The following is a 14,914-nucleotide window of genomic DNA, read 5'->3' as shown; positions in this document are numbered from 1 at the left end:
TATTTTGCATGGGCCAAAAGCCAAAATGATTTGCCGCGCGACTGTCGGACAAGCAAGCAGTTAACTACCGTTCTCCCCTTGTTCGAAGCTTACGACCGTTCCAGCTGCCGCTAGCTACTTCCTATTGTTAAAGGAACCTCAGGTTTGTATAGTTAGGAAAAATGCAATTTTCGACAATTGTCATATTTAAAGAGCTAGAAATTGGGAATCCTCCCAATTTCAGCTCAGAGTCTCCTTAGACTTCCAGGCTCTTTCCCTGCCTTCGTGCAAGGTATAGATTTTGCAACGAGAGAACTCATCAACATGTAGGAAGAGTGCTCGTTAGCAACGGAAGTATCAAGTATGATCCTCCTCGGAGAAGGACTGGTCTCTCGGACTATTAGATTTTCCTATCGTCTACTGGATGTAGCTGACTAAAATTACCTCCCCTTGTTGCAGAGGCCATAAGCTCAAAGTGAAAGAATTTCTTCCACCCTTTTCCATTCTCCTGATAAATGATTGTGATGTTCAGACTTTCGGACAATGTAGCGCCAATCAGGCGCCAAATGCCAAAGAGGCGCCAGAGCAAGACAGTCCAAATAAACACTGTCGTTGTCTGATGAGGAGAAGGAGTAGGCCTCCAATCTAGCGCAGATGTGCTAGAGGCGAATAAATCAGGCAAATAAAGTGTCCGAGGTGGATATCGCCAGTTTTCATCGAGACTCTTAACAAGCTCGAATCTCCGCAGCAAGTGGGGAGAAGTCAGACCAGGCGCCAGGCGCGAGAAGGCCAGCCAGGGCGCCAGGCAAGCAAAAGCACCAGCCAGGCGCGAGTGAGGACCAGCCAGGCGCGAGGCGCCAGCCAGGCGCGAGAAGCCAGCCAGGCGCGAGGCTCCAGCCAGGGGCTAGGCGCCAGCCAGGTGCCAGGCAGGCACGAGACGCCAGGCAGGCGCGAGGCGCCAGGCTGGCGTGAGCACCAGCCAGGCGCTAGGTGCCAGGCAGGCATGAAGCGCCAGCCAGGTGCAAGCCAGGCTATGGGCTTCATCCAGAAGAGATCTGTTTCAAAGAAAGCCCTGGTCTTCTTTGGAACAGTGGAATCTCTAAAGCACTTCTTGAGTAACTTGATGATTCCTTCAAACAGCTAAGAATTAAAGTGCTTGAAGTGCGAGCTTTTAACAATTCTTGTTCTTTCCATAACAATATGTTGTGAGAGTCCATATTAGCTGTAAAAACGGGAGATGCAACTCTGTGTTGACTTCTCTTTGCACGAAGGAGATCAAGTGGGCCTATGAGAGATCCTTCTCTCTTTGTTTTATACGTGTCCACGGATGTTGTTGCTGGGATAGGGAGCCGACACTGATCCTTAACTAGTGAATTAAAATTTATTTTTTTTTAATTTTAACATAAGTGTATTATTTTCTGGGGTTATTTGAAATGAGTTTGGGGATAGCTCTTTTCAAATTAAGCACAAACCCTCGTGTTAGGATCAGGTGATCGGGATCGGTGTTGTGCTCCTTAAATTATGCCAATAGGCATTGGTGTATTGTCATGTAAGTGGACAGATCTACAAGAACTCTTAGCCATAGGTCACATCCTCGCTGAGGCTCTTGAGACGAAGCAGACTACTAGCAATAGCTAGGAAGTCGACCCTTCGTCTAAACACATAGGAACCAAGGTTTTATTTATTTATTACCTACAACGTATGTTGTTTACCTGTCTATTCAGTAATAGCTGTCTTTTACCTCCACCAATGGTGTGAATCAGCTATGTATATATCTGACAGGTAAGTTGAATGTATAAAAATGATATTGTTATGATACAATAAAGTTTTTTTATACATACTTACCTGGCAGATATATACAATTAAATGGCGCCACAGCCTCCCCCCTCTGGAGACAGCTGGAAGAAAAAAAATATGAATTAGAAAACGGGTATGGTTCCTATTCCCGCCACCCAGCGGCGGGGGGGGTAGATCACCTGACCTACCTGCCGTGTGTGCCGCGAAATTCGAATTTCTGTCGGGACAACGGAGTAATAGCTATTGTATATATCTGCCAGGTAAGTATGTATAAAACTTTATTGTATCATAACAATATCATTTTTCGGGCTTTTTCCCTCTCAGGAAAGGATAGCCCGAGGATTCGATTGAGAAGTAACAGCCTTCTTAGAAAAAGTATGCACAGCGAGGGAGGTGGATGAGTCTGCTGGGACGCTCTCCGCCTCGCTGGAGCATTCGTTTCCCTTGGAATTGGTTTGCACCTGAGACCGCTCCAATTCTTTCTTCATCGGAATTGGAGTCGTAGTTCTCAGGATTTGACGTTCTCCCTGTCGTTATCCCAGGAAGTCAAGAAACATCTCATATGGTGGACAGATCCCAACCTCTTTGCGAAGGGACTGTCTCTTCAATCCCAGACCCCCAACCTAGTGTGTTGTTCTCCGACGCGTCGGGACACGGGGTGGGAGGCGACTCTGGGAACCAACGAGGTGTCAGGTACTGGGTGGGGGACCAGGTAGCCTGGCACATCAACAGAAAGGAGTTGATGGCTGTGTGGTTGGCTCTGAAAGCTTTCGAGCCCAAAGTCAGAAGATTGGTAGTGCAGGTCAACGCGGACAACTACAGCTCTGGCATATATCAGAAAACAGGGGGGACGCATTCCTTCTCCCTGTATGAGACAGCAAGAGACCTTCTTCTGTGGACAGAAGAAAGGGGATTCAAGCTTCTCACCAGGTTCGTGCAGGGAGAAAGGAATGTAAGAGCAGATCTCCTCAGCAGAAAGATCAGGTCCTTCCCACAGAGTGGACCCTTCATTTGGATGTATGCCAGAGCCTGTGGAAGTTGTGGGGCAGGCCACACTAGACCTCTTTTGCCACGTCGAAAAACAAGAGACTGGATCCTTACTGCTCTCCGATATCGATCCAGAGGCATTAGCAATAGATGCTCTTCTACTAGACTGGAGCGGACTCGACGTCTACTCGTTTCCCCCCTCCCCCCTTCAAGATCCTGGGGCTAACTATCAAGAAATTCTTAGAGTCCGATTCAACGAGAATGATCTTAATCGCTCCCTTTTGGCTGGCCAAGAATGGTTCACAGAGGTACTGGAATGGTTAGTGGACCTTCCAAGATCGCTCCCGCTAAGGAGCGATCTACTCAGACAGCCCCACTTCGACAGGTACCATAAAAATCTCGCTCTCAGTCTGACTGGCTTCAGACTGTCCAAAGTCTGGTCAGAGCGAAAGGCTTTTCAGCAATAGCTGCTAAAGCAATCGCAAGAGCGAGGAGGCCTTCCATCTTGCGTGTATCCAGTCAAAGTGGGATGTCTTCAGACGATGGTGCAAGAGGAAGAACATTTCCTCTAACAGTACCTCTGTGACCCAAATTGCGGATTTCCTAATTTTTCTCAAAGCAGAGTGTCATCTTGTTGTGTCAACTATTAAGGGATACCGCAGTATGTTGGCCGGCAGTATTTCGGCATAGAGGCTTAAATATCTCCTGTGATAAGGACCTTCATCATCTTATTAGATCATTTGAAACCTTTAAACGAACTGGATCTAGACGTAGTTCTACAATTCCTTGGATTGTCTAGATTCGAACCTCCTGGCTCAGCCTCTTTCAAGGACCTGACGAAGAAGGCTCTCTTTCTTATGGCCCTAGCTACAGCTAAGAGGGTGAGTGAGCTCCAAGCTATTGAGGGCAATGTCAGGTTTAAGGAAGAATCTATGGTGTGTTCGTTTCTTCCAGGGTTTCTTGCAAAAAATGAAAAACCCATCACGTCCTTGGCCCGGAGCTTTGAAGCTCGTGGTTTATCTTTTCTGGTAGGGGAAGAGCCTGAAAAGAAACTCTTTGCCCTATGAGAATTGTGAAGTATTACCTTAAGAGGAAGGAGCAACTTAAGGCTAATCAAGATGTGCTTTGGTGCTCCGTAAAGGACCCCACTCGGCCCATGTCAAAGAATGCTCTTTCCTTCTTCCTGAGAAGTCTTATTACAGAGGCACATGTTGCCTGCAAGGAAGAGCATTTTAAACTACTGAAAGTGAAAGCTCACGAGGTGAGAGCCATTGCAACTTCACTTGCATTCAAGAAAAATATGTCTGTGCAGAACTTGATGGAGGCGACTTTTTGGAGATGCCAGTCGGTTTTCGCAAACCACTACTACATGATGTAAAAATCACGTATGATAAATGCTTCGCTTGGGTCCTTTCGTATTGGCGGATTCGGTGCTGGGGCAGGGAGCTAGAAACTTATCCTGTTTAAATTTTTTGATATGTTACCCTATATTTTGTATTTGTGTTTTTGGTTGTCTGAAAGAAGTTGCAGGAGGCACCTCTTTTTGTCGTAGTATTAACCCTTTTTATTTTGGTTAGGTCGTCTGGTGGGTTTTGGCTCCTTGCAGAGGTAGTGGTAAGGATCTGTTTATGTAAGCGGACAATGTCCCCTTTTAAACAGGATCCGACTTGGATTCTACCACAGAAGGGGATCACATATCCCAGTGGTAGATCCGAGTCTTTCAGCAACAGGTCACGTCCTAGCTGTAGCTCTCCAGGCAATGCAGACTCAGAGACAGTATCTATGAGGTCTTCATCTGAAAAGGTGAGAACCAAGGTTTTATATCCTACAACATTAGTTATTGCAATACACCCCCTGAACACCTGAACTAGCCCTGGTCACTTACCAGCCCGAAACCATCATTTATTAAAAATTTACCAAATCTTTGGTTAAAATAACGATCAGTGTTGCCAATCTCCTGGCAAACACCCTCGTTACCTAGTTACCAGCCCACCGCTAGTAGCCCTGCCTCACGGGCCGGTCACACCTGCCCTCTCACATCAATCACTTATCGTTCGCGGTGGAGTACAGATGTATCCACAGCGAACTCCTTTTTGGTCTTGCCCGGCCTTCATTTGCACCTTTGATTTGATTGATTTTGGTGACGAATTACGCATTCCTTTGGATTACGGTTGGATTGCTCTTAATACCTTGTCATTAGACATTGATTCTGCAAAGGAAGAAACAACACAGGCTACGACAACGACTACTGCATCCTCGGCCACGACATCACAGAAAACGACGAGCGGAGGAACTTCAACAACGTATCGTCTTTGCCAACAATGCAAGAAAAGGATGAGTACCCTATGACACGATAGTCATTCCTTATGCGTAAATTGTAGGCCTGTTCAATATAATGTAAAGACCAGATGTTTGGAATGTCAGGAGTGGTCTTTGGACCAGATGTTAGGGTATCTCAAACATAGGAAAGGTCTCGTATTAAGAAGTAACTGTAGCAGGAAGAGACTAACGTAGATCAAGATAAAGACTTAGAGACAGTGCTCTTTAAGAGACTTGAGAGTACGCTGACATCGAGTATGACATCTCTGTTACCGATTTTATGTCAAGATTATGTGAGGATAGATCGAGCAATAGGGATACTGAAATTACTAATCGTTCTTTTCCAGCTCCCCTGCCTGTTCCAGAATCAGCCCTAACCGGTGCTGGGGGTTATGGGATCCGCAAGCCACAGGGCAGGATCCGCCGTCCCCCCTGGCGCGGAGCAGGCAGTGTTGGCAGCAGATTTCCCTTCCCTCGATGACATCTCTGTTACCGATTTTATATCAAGATTATGTGAGGATAGATCGAGCAATAGGGATACTGAAATTACTAATCGTTCTTTTCCAGCTCCCCTGCCTGTTCCAGAATCAGCCCTAACCGGTGCTGGGGGTTATGGGGATCCGCAAGCCCACAGGGCAGGATCCGCCGTCCCCCCTGGCGCGGAGCAGGCAGTGTTGGCAGCAGATTCCCCTTCCCTCGATGTGTAAGTTCTCAGGATGATAAAAACTTAGGTCAGATATAGACGAGTAGGGATAATAGGCTACATAGTGTTTAGTTTAGGAAGAGAAGTGCAGGCTTCTTCGGTCGGTTTTCTATTAAAAGTAGTAGTTTAGAGGCACAGTGTCCTTAGAGCATCTTTAGGCTTTTTCCTGCTTCGAGTTCCTTGCATCAGAAGCTTTTAGGCCAGGGTTGGTCTTTCAGATATGCTCCTTCGTCTTTAGGTTACTTTCCTCTACGTATACGGTACGATAATTGTTAATATCAACTAATTCTCCGTTCAATGCATATTGACTTACGATATTCAGTATGAAGAGAAATCGAATAAAATTAACTACGGTTAGCCTAGTGTTCACGATGATATATCGTATGCATATTCAGTAGCCTAGCCTAACCTAAAGTATTCGCTGTACAACATATCGTAGTTCTTTTTATATTGGCTAACGCTGTAGGCTTAGGGCATTCTTGACTTCGGATAATTCAATACAGGTGTAATTGAAAACGAACGAGAATCCGATCTGAGGATAATTAATATGAATGTCAATCGAACAGAATGAAGATCGGATTCTGTCCGACTAAAGCATTATAATTGTATTATGTGTATCATCATATTGGCGTAGTATAAAACACTAAACTCGGCAGTCATTCACGCTGAATCAGCGGATGACGAATACGGGTTTGCGTCGCCGTATCCATCTCATTCTCTCCTGATTGACTAAAATGACTAACGTAACAACACTCTCACTTATGCCAAGTTTGTACAAACGTCTTAAAGGAGACGTGTCTTCAACTATGTTGACATTTAATATAGTCAATGAGGTATCTATCTTGGGGCATATAATCAGATGTCAGATATAATAATTTGTATGTATGACGTCTTCATACGTTTAACAGACTATTGCCGTCAGTATTTACATTGAGCTTATGTCAATTACAGTTACAAATTATTACCAGTCGTATTATCAAATTACAATGACAACTGAAATTAATATTAGGCCTAATAAAGTTAATTTAATTACCTTTAAATATTATTACTTTTCAATTAAATTACAATTACACTAGCTTGTCGTCAAACAGCACTATTGTAAGGAGGTGTGGTTTAGACAGACAAGGATGCCGGCTAGTCTATTTTTTTTTCTCCTTGGCTTCAGATTCAACCATATCACTTGGTCTCGGCTAATGTTTTTGTCCTTAGTTAGCATATTAATGAATATCTGGATACTTAACTTATGTAACGAAGTCATACTGTTCGTCTTACGATGTAATTTAAGACCAAAATTTGACTGATACGTCTCATTGGAAGCTAGTTTTTCCCTCGGGTTAGATGGCGTTAAATTTAGGATTCCGTTCGTTTTTCACTCGTTTTCATAGGTATTACGAACCTTACACTTTATATACGTTATTAATCCTTTGTCTGTGTGAAAACAACAGTAATGAGCTCTTTCATGCTATTAGTTTCTTTTACCACGGCTGCGTTGGAATTCATACAAAAGCTCGGGACTTCTGTCCAGGTTGCTGATGAACGTAATTTTGCCTTATTAGCTTCAGCTGCATTTATAACCATGAATACAGTAATTACCGTCCCACGCGGATGAATACAATAACGGATGTTGCTATCGGATTCGATTACTGTCACACGCTGATCAATACAATAAAGTGATGTTGTTATAGGAGTCGATCGCATTAGCAACAAGTTCTCGTTCGGTTGTTCATAGCTGTACGGAGTTATACGAGTATTATCGTTAAGATAATACCCTTTTAACTTGCTGCAATTTGCGGAGGTGGAGATATTAGACAAAAAAGATCTTGTCTTACTTTCTCTCTCTCTCTCTCTCTCTCTTGGTCTCTCTCGTCTCTCTCTCTCTTCTCTCTCCTCTCTCTCTCTCTTCTCTCTCTTTTTCCCTGATTTTATATTCTCTCTATCCTAGACGATTGTGTTTCTCTCTCTCTCTCTCTCTCTCTCTCTCTCTCTCTCTCTCTCTCTCTCTCTCCTCTCTCTCACTTTTCTGATTTTTCATATTCTCTCCATATTCTCTCATCCTATTTTCCACGCTCTCCTAACACTGGACTCATTGTGCAACAGAGGTTTTTCTTCCTTTCACACCTTTTCAAACTCTCAATTTCCCTTCAGCGCTGACTGACCTCATAGGTCCCAATACTCGGCCTTTGGCCTAAATTCTATTTTTAAACCCAACAATCTTGCTGTCTGAGTTAGTATTAGAGTAGGGAGCGACTATTAGGAATATGTATAAGGTATTCATGATATGATATATCACAAGAGGATTTTAAGTATTAGGGCAGATAGGAGAACATGTCTAGGTCTATCTGAGGGTATTCTTTCAAGTGCCAACCAGGCAGAGTACAGACAGGCAGGTACAACACTACAAGAGGACATCACTACGATCGACGACACCGTCGCAGACGCCACCGATGGACATGGGTTGTCTCCTCCGTACATGAGAGGCCTAAGGCCACATGGGAGGTCTTCAGTTAACCTCCATACATGAGAGGCCGAGAGCCACATGGGGAGGTCTTTCAGATTCCCTCCATACATGAGAGGCCGAGAGCCACATGGAGGTCTTCAGTTTTTCCTCTACTCAGGTGAGGCACATAGCCAGCTGAGAGGAAACAGGTTTTGTATCCCTTCCGCACTCAATGAGTTTTGACCTTAGGGTAGAGGTGCAGGGAGTTTTTCCCTCCACTATGGCAGGCCTAGAAGGCCACACATGGGAGATTAGCTTGGACGAGTGACAAATGAACTTGAGACTGACTCGCGTACTCAATTATATTGACTGACAACTAGTACAGTGGAGGGCCGGGCAGATTTGATTCCCCACCTCCAAATTAATGTTGTTAATCGGGCTAGTTCAGGTGTTCAGGGGGTGTATTGCAATATGAAGTTTTTATTGTAAAACTAATATTGTAATACCTACCTGAACACCTGAATGATTCCCACCCTCCTCCCCTCTCATACAGAGTTATTGAGTTATGATTGACGTGAGAGGGCAGGTTGTGACCGGGGGACCGGCCCGTGAGGCAGGGCTACTAGCGGTGGGTCTGGTAAAACTAGGTAACGAGGGTGTTTGCCAGGAGATTGGCAACACTGATCGTTTATTTAACCAAAGATTTGGTAAATTTTTAATAAATGATGGTTCGGGCTGGTAAGTGACCATGGGCTAGTTCAGGTGTTCAGGTAGGTATTACAATATTAGTTTTACAATAAAAACTTCATGTTTCCCTTCTTACCTGTATTATTTAGCTGTCTCTTACCCTCCACCAAGGGTGCCAAGTCAGCTAAGTATATATTCTGACAGGGAAGTTCATGTACAAAAATGATAGTTGTTAAACTACAATAAAGTTTTGTACATACTTACCCTGCAGATTATATACGATTAATGGCCCACCCAGCCTCCCCTCAGGAGACAGGTGGAAGAGAAAAATCTGACAAGCAAGGGGGATTGGTTCATACACCCGCCACCCAGCGGCGGGTAAGGTAGACCACCTGACCTACCTGTCGCGTGTGCCGCGAGATTTGAAATTCTGTCGGGAACGTCGGAGACTATAGCTAAGTATATCTTGCCAGGTAAGTATGTACAAAACTTTCTTGTAGTTTTAACGAATATCCATATTGGGTGTAATTCTACTTGTCTTTTTTTTAATATATTTCCTAAAGGTATTTGTACCTACAGGTATCTTTATTGATACCTTTGTGCTGCATCATTATATCATGATTTAATTTTACATGGCTTATACTATATTAGCTTCTTTTAATAAAGTTAGACCAGCTTAGCTCAAAGCAATGGTATTTAGTTAATTTTTGTCAGATAGACACTTGCTCATTAATTTTCCATTACACAATTATATTTTTCAGTGTATGTTTATCACATAACTATATATTACCACATATGCTTACTCTTTTGTTCCTTATATTCTTCAGTCTGCAGAGAAAAAAAAACTAATTATAAATGAATACCCCTTGTATTGGTTACATTCTGAATCTTCTGACTCATTCTCTTGTTCTTGTATCATATCTAGGACATTGTTTGTTAATTCTCAAAGAAAATCTGGCTTGGGGCTGGTGCCCTTGATATATTTCACTGAGATTTTCCTTCTAACTACAGTTTGACACTAAGCTTTTTGTACTTTGATTATGATCATAACGAACAGCTTGAAATTAAAGATCTCTTGTGTGTATGTTACTGTAGTGCTGAGGTTTTGTGCTTTAGCTGTGCTTTCAGTAGGATTCATATTTTAGATACTCATTGAAAATACGGTCTGTGATCAAGGGTATTCATACCTCCTAATGAGTGGATGGTGAGAGGTCATTGTTTTTTTATTGTTTCAGTTGATTTTAATGATGATTATAATGTCTTGGGCACTGGAATATGATGGGTTTGTAGCATCAAAAAATTTTCATGCTTCCTATTAATTAGGATATATTTACTTTGCAGTTATTGGAGGCTGTATATATGCCTGCAAAACAAATCCTGATGAAAGAGATTTCCAAGATAAATTGCGGAGGTATATTAATGATTCTGCGATGTTGAGTGAAAAAATAAGAAATTCAGAGGTGGATGATCATTTTCGTTACTTAGCAGATTGTTACATTCATGGTTTAGTACGAAGGTGAGTCATCTGTGCATGTGCATTGCAGTTTTTAATTCGAATAATGTCATTTCAAGCTTGCTCTCTCTCTCTCTCTCTCTCTCTCTCTCTCTCTGCTCTCTCATCTCTCTCTCTCTCTCTCAAACTCCTCTCTCTCTCTCTCTCTCCTCTTCTCATATATTTTTTAAAGCATCAATTAAAGGTCTTGATGTATCTTTTTGGTTTCTTTCCTTGAGTTTTTTGTTATATAAATGTATGCATTACTGAGACTATTTACAGTTGAATAATAAGATATTAAACAGTTTGACTTCACACCTTTCATCTCCAGAGAAGCTCATTCTCGTGAGCATATCGGCTGCTCCTGTTTGTTATGCTTGAAGCAGTATTGGTCATCTGTCTGATCTTCCACTATCTCCATGACCCTCAACATGGAAGTGAGGGATGATCTAGCTGGTGATTGGGTGACAGGAACCTCCATGCAGGAGTTCCACAGATCTCTCCTCCTCCGAGATACTTATGTTGTCAGAAACGTCAAAAGATGGTCGAGGCACATCCAATCAACTTGTTCACTGTAAAAATGGGGACAATAGACAATTCAAAATTGCATTTCAACATTCTCAAAATAAGTACAGCTCCTCTGGAACTGCAAGTAATCCAGGGTCAGTTGATAGATGGGTGTTTATTAGTGACAACAAAACAGTGTTTGCTTATTTCAGCAAGCATTGGTGGATGATCTGTTTTCTGCCATTTGATGAGGCAAGTACAATAGTGGGCAGTTCATGCTGTTGAGCTGTCAGGCTGGTACATATTGGGCCATGTGAATGTAATGACAGTCCTCCTCATTCACTTGGGGGTAGGTCACTTGGATAGAGTGGTCTCTGCATCAGCACATGGTGGAAAGGTTCTTTGAAGTTTGCAGAACACTAGTAAACAACTTGTTCAACATCTGGTTGAAGAGGGAGCTCCCTCAGTTTTTGTGTTCTCAGACTGATTTGCAGACTGTGCTAGAGGACACCTTTTAGCACTCATGGGACAACTTTGATATCGATACCTTTCACCCATTCCACCCAAGCAACATATATAATATAGCACTTGAAGAACTATTGGGAGAAAATGCCCCGCTTCAAAATATAGTAAATTATCTCAAAGAAATAATCCTGCTTTATATGATATACACGTCTTATATTCTCATATTTATGCAGTAAGTGCTGAATGGCCTTTGCTGCCCCACTGCTTGGTGTTACACCTAAACTTTATAAAACCAACCAACCATTCCACCCAATTTGTGGTCACTCCTGATTACTCCTTGTTGGCCATCAATGAGTGATATCCTGATCAGCTGGATTTTCTCATCAAGGTGCCAAGAGTATTGTAGCCATTGCTACATAAGCAGCTTCACAACTGGAGGCTAACCAAAAACTTGCAAGAGAGAGTAACTTTTCTTACAGAGCTACTTTGAAGATACCAGGTACTATTATGTATAAATATATGCAAAAATGTTTGAGGCAAGGAGACCATCTTAGGTGGTTCATTTCATGTGAAGGCTCCCTCTCTAGTTGGAGACTTAAACAGCAATTCATGGTTTTCTGCATATACCCTCTGCTTAGACAAGTCCTCCTCTCCTTATCTGCATTAAAGGCTGCTGCTTATCCCTGTCCCAAGCCTTCTTGTGAAGGACATAGACCCAATGCCTTGGTTGAGACCTTCATACTCTCAAGGAGGTTTGAATAATGACCCAACTTGCAAAGTCAGGTGTCGGGAGTAGCATAAGTTAACTATCTCATGAATTGTAGTCTGCTTCAGGCCTCTCATTACCCCTGAAGGAGGCCTTGTACATGAAAGTCACAAATAGCTTGGCTTCTTTTTGTTTGCCTTAAACCAAGTAAAGAAAGTACAAGACTTTTTCCTGAATTTGTGGTGAACGAGACACAAACCAGTCATTGCTGGGCGAGTCATGCAAGGGTTTTTGATTCCCTACTTCCAGGACTGTGCAGGTGATGATTGTGTTGGAGGATACTATTGTGACCACTAAGAGTTTTGTGGTACTACTAGCTGAGCTTACTCTTGAGCTCGAGTTGACAACTGTTTATTAGTATTGGCAGACAGAAGAAGGAAGTATCCAGAATACCACTCAGTCTGACTTTGGGAAGTTAGAGGGTATGTGAGTTGTTTAGTGAAGGTGGGGTGGCCCTATATCACAGCAAGGGATCATGAGTCAGGGGCATTGCTCTGTCCTTGACATTTAAGTAGCTTTTGTATGCACAAGTATTGAGGGCAGTAATCTGGGGTTGCCTGAACACTTCACCACCTCCTACCTCATGCTGTAGGCATTACTGAAGGGTGTTACCAGCATCCCTTCAGCCCCTAGCTGCAAACCCTTTTTACCCTTTTACTTGTACATCACCTCTGTATTTTCTGGATCTCTTTATATTGCTGTCCAACTACTCTTAACAACCTCTTTACTCTGAAGTGCTGAGAAACCGAAAGTAACAGCCTGAATTTCATGAAATCATGGATCATAACCTTACTTCTTGGATGTTCCCACAAATTGTATGATACTTTGTCTTTAGGACATGTCAAGACTGCTCAGTGCATCATTCAGTGGCCAAAGCTTTACTAGGAGAGAATAGGATTGTACCCTGAGTTTATGGTGGTGAAAAGTCAGTTGAATGAAAGGTGACTGGTATATTGTTTCCTTCTCTTATTCCTTCAGCCCGGCAGCCTATGCTGTATGATACTACTCTTGGGCTATGCTGTATGTACTCCTGCCCAGCCAGTTGCAAGTGAATTACATAACAGAGAATCCTATTTCTGAATGTTTTTTTTTACTGTAGTTTGTGAATGTGACTCTTTCAGTTGACTTTAAGCAGTATTGCTACTGCTGAGTTAACTTAAGATACTCTGTATCTTCTATAGTGGTCCTCCCATCACACTTTAGAAACTTGGATTTTTACAAGTTTTCCTAGAACAAGGCTACAAGAAAGCATGGAATCATCCAGCCCTTGCTCATGTATATGTTTCTGACTAATCAAGATGGTAAGAAAGAATCAATTATGTTACTTGGATGGTACCTCCCATGCAGGAGTGAGTTGCCAAATAGACAAAGGTTTGTATTCTTGTGGGACCATATTGCCATTTCAGGATAATTTGCAATTTTTTATAGATTATGAACCAGAAATTTTGAATCGTATTCCCATCAATTAACCAACACCTTATTTGTCCTTGTTGCCCAAGGAGAAGGTGATGCTGATAGTAAAATGAGTGGCTGGGTCCCCAACATCCTTCGCTACCAACTACTAGTTAACTGATCTTTTAGCCAAGTGTCAGTGACCAGACTAGCATGTGCCAAAGGTATATCCATATATGCCTTCAGGTTTGTATATCCAAGAAAGCTTTTAAATTATTCAGAATTTATTATGTTAGGCATTACGTAATTGTATTCATCTCGGTTTCAGAGATGAATACAATTACATAATGTCACAAGTCATTTAGGTAAATAAAGAAACAGAGTGTTTCCTGATGTCTTTGTCCTGTGTAAGTAAATACAAATTAAGTTGATACTGCATAAACAACATTAACCAAGCTAGTTTTCATAGCATTAACTGTTTTGATTTTATATTAATTGTAGCCTCTCTTTTTAGGTTGAGCTTGGGAATTGTGTCTCTCATGTGGGTGGACAACTATTCAAAAGTATGTGGAGTATTCAAGAGCCGATGTGAATATCTTCAGCCAAGATACTTGACGTTCCATGAACGTGTAGTTGACATAGGTTTCCTGGGGAATTGGTGGATACTAGAAAAGAAGATGGAGGAATTTGATATTAATCCTGATGAATGGAAGGAAAGTGATGCTAAAAAAAGAATAGATTGATCATCCTCGAGAGTGCTTAGTTGCCAAGATTAATTTTGTAAGTTGACCCTTTTCTTTTTTTGTATACTGAAATTTGTTACCATGACTAAATAGTTTTTAAATGAATGAAGTTTTTATTTATGAAAAAGTATTATTCACCAGACATTAGAACCAAAGAACCAGAAAGTGGTATGTATAACTAGTGTGCTTGTCTTTTCAAGTATAAAGGCACAAATAACTTTTTCTTATACCTAGTATGGCTGATTCAGTAAGGTGAAAGACTATATCTGCCTGGTATGAACTAGGAATAATTCCGTTTTTTCCATAGGAAAGCGTAGAAACTGACAAACTGATGTTTATATTCCAAGCTGATAAAATACCTTGTTCAGATGAGGTTTTAAAAGTCAGGGCAGCCAGAGCTGTTTTTTCCCAACCTTTGGATTTGATTTGGATTCTTGACTTGTAAATATGTAGCAAAGGTTGTCCTTTTCTTGAATGGGCTCCTGTTCTGTTGCCAAATAATTGTTTCAAGCAAAAAAAATTTGTATTGCATAGGTTATGTAAGTTGCGTTTATTGTACATTTTTTTGTCAGAGTTGGTTGGTTCTTCCTCTTTTAGGACTGTGGTGTTAGGTTTATAATACTACTACATGACCAGTTTA

At 42.0% G+C, this 14,914-nt stretch overlaps 2 protein-coding genes across 5 annotated transcripts in view; both read left to right on the top strand.

Annotated features, from left to right (window-relative positions):
- The window catches only part of LOC135200052 (forkhead box protein G1-like), a 315,222-nt gene that overhangs the window by 275,337 nt on the left and 24,971 nt on the right, over positions 1-14,914 (top strand). The gene's annotated exons all lie outside the window — the stretch shown is intronic.
- LOC135200051 (mitochondrial import inner membrane translocase subunit Tim29-like) overlaps positions 1-14,914 on the top strand; it is a 40,539-nt gene that overhangs the window by 20,385 nt on the left and 5,240 nt on the right. For 2 of the 3 annotated variants that reach the window (XM_064228298.1, XM_064228297.1), the window contains exons 3-4: positions 10,251-10,425; positions 14,046-14,311. In XM_064228298.1, coding sequence (XP_064084368.1) covers positions 10,251-10,425; positions 14,046-14,274 — 404 coding nt within the window. In that variant the 3' untranslated portion in view covers positions 14,275-14,311. Of the gene's footprint in view, positions 1-10,250; positions 10,426-14,045; positions 14,402-14,914 lie in introns of those variants that run through there. The other variant, XM_064228296.1, reaches the window with a different exon arrangement.

Source organism: Macrobrachium nipponense, chromosome 26 (assembly GCF_015104395.2).
Source record: "Macrobrachium nipponense isolate FS-2020 chromosome 26, ASM1510439v2, whole genome shotgun sequence".
NCBI classification, from domain to species: domain Eukaryota; kingdom Metazoa; phylum Arthropoda; class Malacostraca; order Decapoda; family Palaemonidae; genus Macrobrachium; species Macrobrachium nipponense.
Note: the sequence above shows the minus strand (reverse complement) of the source record. Positions and strands in the feature narration are given on the sequence as shown.